This window comes from Hesperophylax consimilis, chromosome 20 (genome assembly GCF_061612785.1).
Source record: "Hesperophylax consimilis isolate HC1 chromosome 20, BYU_Hcon_1.0, whole genome shotgun sequence".
Taxonomy (NCBI): Eukaryota; Metazoa; Arthropoda; class Insecta; order Trichoptera; family Limnephilidae; genus Hesperophylax; species Hesperophylax consimilis.
Window position 1 is genome coordinate 19,508,273 of NC_142855.1, and position 9,736 is coordinate 19,518,008.

A 9,736-nucleotide genomic window follows, 5' to 3' on the forward strand; every position below is an offset into this window, starting at 1 on the left:
TACTGACCTTTAAATAGTTGTGGTTTTTAATTAAGTAGGTAGGTATTTAGATGCCTAGGAGAAAAATAGAAACATGCATTTTTGAACGCGAGGTCTTCTGTTGAGAGAACTGGTAGTATTTTATTTGAATCTTCCAGGTCTCGTTCGTTCTCCGTACCGCGCTCGTCGTCCCGCCCGCAACCCCCGCACCCCGGGCGCGCGGCTCCCGCACATCCCGGCACCGCTGCCAACGGACACCCCGCCCCGCCCCCGCACCACCCTCCGCAGCAGCAGGGGGCGGCGGGGGGCAAGACGCAGCGCCTGACCAAGCCGCTCAACTCTGGCAACGCCAACGCCGGCCCCTCCACTCTCAGCCTGAGGAGGGGTGCGCCGGCACCCGGTGAGTCACCCACCTTCACCGTGCTGTGCATCAACAGTGGAACCCCTTTAACCTCTTGCACGCGGCAGTAGGAAAATTCTGAAAACCCCCCCAGACCTTGATGAGTTTTGTTCAAATGTTAAGATATAAACTAGGATTTAATATTTTTGCGATTCTTCACCGATTGCTTTGAAATTTTGACACAATGTTGCATTCGAATATGCGTGTGTTTTTATATAACCTATATTATATAGTGTTCACAAGTGACAGGTAAAAACATGCTCTTCTAAAAAAACATCTATTGAAGAAAAATGATTTGTTGGACGTAATGGTACATATCACAGACATAGGAATTAATAGACGAGAAGATAATGGCGAGGGGTAAAATCAACTGTTGAAGAACGAAGGGGGTAAAGCTGACTGTGATTCGTCAATAAATCAATCTGACAGTAAATAGGCATTTCGCATTATAATATCACCATTTACTTCTTAAAAGTAAAATCTGCTTTTGAATGAATAGACATTTTTACATGGGAGCGCAAATTACTCGCCACGTTATGAACTAATTTGCGAAGTCCAAATTCGGCAAAGTAAATTTCTTCTATTTACAGAGTCGTAGTTAGTTTCAGAGTATTTAGTTAAGACACTTTTACAAATGTTTCATAATTTATTTACCCCAGTAAACAACGATGAGCACACTTGAGAATCGCTACATTGTGATGTGATAGTATATGTTTCTAAAACTGATCCATATAATACGGTGTGAATAAGCTTAAAATAAAGTAAAATAATGCTTACTTATGGAATGTAATACGACAATTGGGTTTATTCTCCTTTTCACATCTATTTTTACAAGTTTTCATAACACAAGTCAACATTTTGCCGTGTTATTTCGTAAAATGAACCGATGATGCCTCGACCATAGTTCGCACAAGAATGATGACGTCACGTTTTCAAATTTCACTTGAGGCCATACGCGAGCACAGCCGGCTCCAATGGAACCGGTATGGGGAGTGGGGATAATACGCTTTTAATCACTTAGGGCAGGTCTACTAATATTCATATGTCTATGGTACATATACATTTGCGAACCGAAACGCGAACCGAGCCACGAATTACGAGAAAAGAACGAAGCAACTGCAAGCGGTGTTTCGCTCCATTTGCGGTTGCTTCGTTCCTTTCCCATAAGATGAGGTTCAGTTCGGCAGTTTTACTCGTGTATGTATACGTAGCATAAAAGTAACACGAGCTATTATCTGGCCACAGCATCCCGTGGTGGGGTACAGCGAGTCTAAAATAAAAACTATTCGAAAAACCACTGCGATAAAAAAATGTTTTTACGAATATATATAAACTGTTTTTATTATTTCTTCATAAACCTAATAACATATCCTACTAGAAAAACAATTTTTTTCTTTACTTACAACAATTTTTCCTCCTTTTACTAAAATAAGTTATGAATTGAGAAATTAAATTTAAAATCACCTACAGATTGTAGTACATATAAATAATATAATTGTTGTTGCAGGACCGCCGTCTCGGGTGAATGTGTCGGGCACAAAGAAACCCAAAGCTTCGGCCCCGCCGAGCGCGCCGCTCACGTCCAGGGATCTGGAGGCCAACTCGGCCAAGAAACGCACCAGGGACGAAAAGGTTTGTGTATTTTCTACCGTACCATACTTCCGTTTGTTGTTATCGGGCCCCAATATCAGAGCCAAGCTGTTTAACAAAATACCATAAAATTGAGACTAGCGTGCTGTGAGTTATTAGCATATCAGATACGGATACACTGGCATTTAAAGGAGACCAGATTGTCATCAAGGAGTTTGGAATATCCCTTGCTGAAATATGAAAGGTGTTGGTTGTTTGGATGTACGGATGTTTGTTTGATACTTGTGGTCTCGACCAGCAGGTGCTGGAGTGGCAGCGGACGCAGCTGGCCCCCAACCATAAGGGGGGTCGCCCCCCTGCCCCCCACAAGGGTGTGGTACAGCCCTCCTCTCCACCCCCGCCAGAAAGGCCCCACAAGGTACCCCACAACTATACAATCCCTCAATATTGGCAACTATCTGATTCTGACAACTAAATAACCATAACTTGGATACCAGTTTTATCACCACCATTTTACATCTATCTGGGCATAAGCCTGGTTTGATAGTCGCTAGAGCATAAAAAAAAACTTTGTAACATGTTAAAAAAATTATGTAACTTGTCCAAAAACCTATGTAACAAGTATAAAAAACTTTGTAGCATGTACAAAAAACTATGTAAAATTTACAAAAAACAATTATGGACCACTTTTGGCATTGATACCAGCTTTGTTCAGCAGATTCATATTTCTGGTGTTTTTTTTGTAATTGGAAAACACAATAGATAAAAGAATAAGTTAGTTTTTTTCGTTCACTCCCTTTCCTTAAATGTTCCGTTTTGTTATGGAACCTTTTATTTATTATTGAAAATTAACAAGTCGACAGAAACATGGCTTGAAATGGCTAACATAATATTGTTATTAGCTGAAGACGCGCATCAAGAAGGAAGGCGAGCGGCCTAAGAAGAAGGAGGCGGCGGCGCGCAAGGAGCGCGAAGAAGGCACCGTCAGCCCGGGGGCCATCGCGGCCGCCCTGGCCGGAGACAGCAGTGGCGAGGACGACTCCAGCAGCGAGGAGGACAGCACGCAGCACCCCCCCGACACCAGGTCACTAACATTATACACTCTTTAGTACAATAGTATTCTTATGGCACAAACTACTGTACAAGATACGGACTCATAAATCTATTACTGTGAGATATATGATTTAAGCAGTGAAGTGGTAACACTATGGTTTTCTTTACCGTTTCATAGTTTACCATAAACACTTCCAAATAATTGTAATGTAATCCAAAAAGTAATCTACCGCCATTGCTTGCATAACAGTGAAACATTTGTCAAAGTTTGTAAAATATTATTAATTATTTTTATATGAAAAGTTAAAAAAAATGAAGTGACAGTTATTCATAATATGTTTGTGTAGTTTTCTAGTTTCTTATAAAGTTTTATTTTTACAGTTTACAAGAAAAAACAATCACAAAAAAATTTCTCAATATTTGAAATCTAAATTTTAATATTTCCAATTGTAAATGTACGTTTGTAATATTTTATTCAGAAAGAGTCTTTCGTTTTGTTCAAACAGAGATTTAATTTGAAAATTTATATCGTAATTAGGCTAATTACCATCTAAATGCCCCATCTCTCCTGCACATCAAAATCAATTTATTATTATTATTATTATGTAATGATTTGGCAGCATTCTGCTGATGCGCTCATATCTGATTTCACAACAAGTTTGACAGCAATTGAGTTGTTTTAAGTTTGAATTAAGTCCTTTCTTATTTATTTATTTACTCATGTTATGTTTCCGTTTCCAGGCTGACGTTGTCTGAGCGTTTTGGCAAGATGGCCCAGTGGTCGGCGGACCGCTGCAGCCTCATGGAGAATATGCACATCACGCGGCGGGGTCCAGGCGAGGGGGGCTCCTTGAGCGTGCGCATCGAGGAGCGACAGGCGCAGCAGGACGAAGAGCCCCCCGTGCGCGGAGCGTAAGTTACTTAACCCCACAAACCAACCAACGAATGTATACTTTACTTCTTTATCCAGCTCCTAGCTACTTTCACTTTCCCTACACTTTTTCTTCAATTTTTCTTTCCCTCCCCTTCCCACTTTAATGTCCCCCACCTTTCATTCGCTTTTTCTACACTTGACCTTTACTTCACTTTTCCTTCACTTTCCCTTCACTAACCCTTCAATTATACTTCTTTCCCCCTTTCCCTTAGTATTCCCCACCTTCCTTTCACCTTAGACTCACTTTCCCTTCAGTTTCGTTAATGCGGGCCTTGAAGAGGCTCGGATTATAGGAGGGAGGAAAAACAGATGCCGGTAGCTCGTTCCACATACGAGCCGACTTACACAAAAACGAGTCGTAAAAACGGCCCGTTCTCATGAAGCCAACGTCAACCGTGAACGGGTGTTCAGCTCGTGTCCGTCGAGTTTCGCGCACGTGCACCGGTGCATCAGGAATCAATGCTGCTAGCTCTTTGGAGCAGGCTCCATTCAAATACCTGTAGAACAGACACAGCATGCCTACATTGCGTCTATGCATTAGAGAAGGCAATCGGTCTATTAACAACGGATTGTCAATCAGACGGATCGCTCTCCTTTGCACAGATTCAAGCAGGTTTATTAAGTATTTTGGGGCACCAGCCCAAAGGTGGCTTCCAAATTCAATAGTTGGGCGAACTTGAGACTTGTACAGGGTCAGCAGCTGGTCACTGTTGAAGAATCTCCTAGCCATGTACAAGACGCCCAACTTCTTGGAGGCCTGATTTACTCGGGCTTCTATGGATCCCCGATACTTGAGCTGGTCTGATATAGTAACTCCAAGCATTTCAATGGAGTCTTTATTGGGGAGAGTGCTCCCATCAAATTGCACCAGATAGTCATCGATCTCCCTCTTTGCCGAAATCAGACACGCTTGGGTTTTTGAGACGTTGAAACTGACCAAGTTGGCCTTACCCCAGGCACGAACCATTCCCTATACTTTCCGTTAGTATTCCGCACCTTCCTTTCCATGAATATTCCTGTACGAAGTGGTGCAATATAAGAGCTGTGTATCTGTTCCCCAGGCACTCGCCCGCCCCCGAGGGCCACTACCCTGAAGAGCTGCTGGCCTCGGCGCCCATGGGCATGCCGTGTTGGGACGATGTCCGGGTCAGATACGACTACTACAAGAAAAGCGGCTACCTCCGAGGTAAGAATACTGTCAACTGTTTATTTCACTTTAGTCGGGGGCGGTTATTCAACATGGCCATTCGCGGGCAGATGAACTAATTATATCTTAACCTCTCAGACAAAGACTTTTATTTATTATGTGTTCCTTTGAGAACTGTCAAAACGTGATAATTTTTGTGTTATTTACGAGTTTTGCTAAAAGCTTCATAACTCACGTTTTGGGAAACGTAGCCTCATTCTAAAAAATGTTTTGGAAAGATTATGAAATCCACTATCGCATTGTGTTGTTATACGTAAATATTTGCGTTTCTAAATATACATTTTATGAAAATGTCAAAAATATGTAAAAATCGCTTACCATTATTTCAAAGCCTTGAAAAATGTACTTTTTTCTGAGTATCATAAAGAAATAACACTTTATATATTGAAGAAATATAATTAAAAACTATTAGTCACCTCAAAATATTAACCGTCCAAACTAAAATATTTTTAATAAATTATTTAGAAACGCAATAAATTATGAACGAACAAGATGACAGATCCAATCGACTTAGATAATGCACCTCTACATTCCATAGATATTCTTGAATACAGACGCGTAGCGTTATTCATTATCGATACTCTGTTTTTTAAATCATGGGAATCCGTATACTAGTGATGGAAATAAATCCATTTTTGTAAAATCTCGCGCGTTTACGTGAAAAGACGTTCTAATGTCTTGACCGCTATTATCATATTTACGTCTTTTGACGTTCTAATGTTCTGAGTGTTAACGCCTAGGGTCTTTTTCAGAGATATTTCTCCCAGTCTGATACGGATTCATAAAATCTCATTTTGTATTACAATGAGATATATGATTTAAAGAGTTTTAGAAAGAGAACTCCACGCTTTGTATTTTCATATAAAGGTTTACCATAGACTCTCCTGAAAATTATTAAATAATTACATGATACAACATTTAGCATTAAAAAATATATATATTTTGCAAATTTTTTAATAAATATTTTTGTATTAAACATAAAAAGTGTTGTGACAATAATTTTTTATAATACCTTTGTCTAAATAAATGTCTTTTATTTTTGTGTAAAGTGGTAATTACAGTTTACACAATAAAAACCATCGGTAGTGACTTTAAAAACTTCTATCTATGTTTGCATCCAAAAAATCAATTGGTAAGCAACGATCGTAAAAAAATTCCTCTATTTTTTAAATAGTTGGGACCTAAACATGATGCCAACTCAGCCATCTACCGGTTTCTACCCTTTGTCTAGTAAATGAGACCTATTCATTTTCAGTAAAGATTATTATTTAGTGATATTTGTGGTATGTTTGTTTGTTTGCAGGTCTGTCCCTCTCTGACTACATCAAGTGGGAGGAATGGTGGTACCGCTACCAGCAGTGGCTGAAGCAGGAGCGCAACTACGAGCGCTGGATGACGTCGGGCTCGCGCGGGGGCGGCAGCACGCATCGCCGCCGCCGCCAGCACTAGCAGCACGCCCGCGCTGGAGCGGCCCTGCTCATGTCCAAGCGGGACAAGTAGGGCTCCCCAGCACTTCTCATATCTAACCAGTGGCCCTAAAGGTGTCTACTAAAAGAGAAAACATTGATTGCATACTATGTCAGTGAAGTTTAAATTTAACTCCCTGCTCGTCTCCAAGTGCCCCTTCTGTCCGTCATCGACATAACCTGACACCCGGGACTGGACGTGAATTCGTAGTGCGACTAAAGCAAAGTGACTGCTGAAGATTAATGATTGTCATAGAGGAGACTCGTGTGCGTGCGCAAATGCGTTGAGCCAGCTGTTGAGGGCTGAACTATTAACAGACATAAGTGTACATCACTAAACTATTAATAGGCATAAGTGAACAACACTGAAGTATTAACAAACGTAAGTGGACGCCACTGAACTATTAATAGACATAAGTTGACACCACTCAAATGTTAATGGACATAGGTGGGTAACGCTGAACTGTTAATATGGGGACATACCACATAGTGGATACCACTGAAGTAATAAACGTAAGTGGTTACCACTGAATTATTAACAGACATAAGTAGACAGCGTCGAAAGACCACAGATACAAATAAACTCTCACAAATGACAATTTTAGTGACTTCACACAGTATTCTATAGTGCTAAGGAGAAAGACAGTAAGTCGGCAGTCTATTGTCGATAGAACAAAGTTTTTACTATATGTCATGAGGTAAAATCGTCAAAATATAATATGATATATAATCGTAAATTCGTCAGTCGCTCAAGAAAAAAGTCACGTTACAAATCATTTTTTTTAAACCTAATCGGTGTAAATACTCCACCGTCTGAGCTTCTCTGCTTTGAATATCAAATAAACATGACAACAGTGACGGCTCTGCCGTGCCTTTTCCTCGAGAAAGTGATGAATTGAGATTATTTTATTTGTTTAATAATATGTGTAATATAAAATTATGTAATAAAAATCTAGTTATGTATATAGTATTAGAATCACAGGGGCTTATATTAAAAGAGAAATCGGCAGGGATGGACCCCTGTGTTTTTAAACCCGTAAATACAGTAGAACCCCGTTAATTCGAACCCCGATAATTTAAAAAAACACGTCATTCGAAATTTTCGTCAAAAAAATATCCCCAGCAAAAATTGGTTTTTAATTCGAAATTTATTTTTGTCCGCACACGTAAATTTGTTTGCGTTTGTATTATTTGAAAAAATTAGTTTATTGCAAAAATAAATCATAAAATTTCGTAAATCTGAATCTAAAAGACAGCCGTGGCGGTAAAATGCCAAAAAATGTGTTTTTCCATCGTTATACATCGTCCTAATTAGTATTATTATTTTGTAAATGTGAATCAATTTACACTGAAATTTCATATTTTTTCCAATTTTTTTCGAATATCCGAGTTTGAAGGGCCGAGAAAATTCGTTTTATCCAGAGAAAAACGTGTCGTAGTCGAATTTACATCAAATATCTCAATTTAAAGGGTCGACAGAAATCGGGAGCAAAATTTCGATTTAATTGTAAATATAAAATTTGATTTACATGGAAATGTGTGGTATTTTTACAAATTTACTTTGGATAACTGAACTTGAAGGGCCGACCGCGGCGGTAATCGACTGCGAAAATTCGATTTACACGGGAATAATTCGTATTACACGAATCTACTCCAAAGGAAGGAACTCAATTTTCAACATTTTTTTTTTTTTTGCTTAAATTTCGAATTACGTGGGAATTCGTTAATTCGAAATTAGATTTTTGATGTCCTGTGGATTTCGAATTAACGAGGTTCTACTGTAGTTAACATAAGTCTATAATATTCTCATTCTACTGGAGAGATAAACCGAAGTAAGTACGTTGTTAGTGAAAGTAAGCTCTATTTTTCCTTACTTCTCAAAACAGATTTTACAGAAGTTCATTGGGACTAAGGCCTTGTGGTAAAAAGGTTATACGTAAATTGTTGACATCAGTTTTCCTTCACACTTATGTTACGTAATTGTCCGTTTAGTGCATTGTATGTATAACATATATTAGAAAATTGTTTATGAAAATGATCTTTTTTTACAGTCTGCTGTTTTATCGAATTTTTTATTGTTCTCATATCTGTGATGTAAAATTTAAAGTGATTAATGAAATCAATTTAAAATTTTGCTCAGGTCATCTTTGAGGATGCTGTGCAAAGGGTCCATATCAATTTTTAAAACCCGCTCCATACAACTTTTGGTTCTTATTAGCTGTGCGTCTACCACTAGATCTGGCAACTATAAACAAATTTGAGCGTTCATCTTCACGGGCATCTGCAATTATCATTATACTAGATTAGGTTAGGATAGTTTCAATTAGCTTAGTTTAAAAGGCATGTCACGTTGACTGGCCTGTTTAATGATGTCGGAAACTGATACAGAGTTGAGATTTTGCGCAAAATGAAATGGACATTTTTAAGTGTATTTTTTTTATTGTCTTAATAACTGAACTGTCCCCTTTTCAGTGTAAACGATTTACAAACATTTATTAAAAATATATGATTTTTTATATGTTATATAAATTAATTTAATACGCTTTTTTTTTAATTCATGCTTCAAGTGCAGCTTTTTGGTCAGGAAATTAAAAGAATAATGCGAGGTTAACACTTTCGACTTATACCGTGCGGCCAGACGTGTCGTAGCCACTCGCCGCGCAGCCACAACCCTTTCAGAGTCCATTAATATCGCATGCACCGCGTGCAAGCTGTCGGAAGTTGGTCTACTTTGGAACTAGTCGATTACGATCGACAAATGGCCAACTAACTTCCTCGCATTGTCACTGATAACGAGTCAATCTGTTTCATCTTCAGCTCGATCGGATGTCAGAAAGTGGGTGTTAACTGACAAAATATTGTACATATTTATTGAGTAAATAAATGTCAGTTTAGGTTTTTTTAAATTTTATTTAAGGCATATTTTATAACTAACTTTGTTTAGCAATGTGTACTAAAAAAGTAATCTTTATTTATATAGAAATAAAAATATATCGAAACAAATTTTCTGTTTTTTTTTTAAATTTATTTTAGAGGAAGGAACGTTGGGTTCTTCAGATCTAGTCACTAAGCATTGATTTCAGGCAACATTTTAATTTGCAATGGTT

The 9,736-nt window shown here is 38.5% G+C and overlaps 1 protein-coding gene across 4 annotated transcripts in view; it reads left to right on the top strand.

The window, feature by feature from the left end:
* The window catches only part of LOC149414281 (uncharacterized), a 35,408-nt gene extending 25,776 nt beyond the window's left edge, over positions 1–9,632 (top strand). For 3 of the 4 annotated variants that reach the window (XM_089643724.1, XM_089643723.1, XM_089643725.1), the window contains exons 7-13: positions 138–379; positions 1,887–2,011; positions 2,268–2,387; positions 2,872–3,053; positions 3,764–3,934; positions 5,018–5,142; positions 6,467–9,632. In XM_089643724.1, coding sequence (XP_089499850.1) covers positions 138–379; positions 1,887–2,011; positions 2,268–2,387; positions 2,872–3,053; positions 3,764–3,934; positions 5,018–5,142; positions 6,467–6,612 — 1,111 coding nt within the window. In that variant the 3' untranslated portion in view covers positions 6,613–9,632. The remainder of the gene's footprint in view (positions 1–137; positions 380–1,886; positions 2,012–2,267; positions 2,388–2,871; positions 3,054–3,763; positions 3,935–5,017; positions 5,143–6,466) is intronic. The other variant, XM_089643726.1, reaches the window with a different exon arrangement.
* The last annotated feature ends 104 nt before the right edge of the window (positions 9,633–9,736 follow it).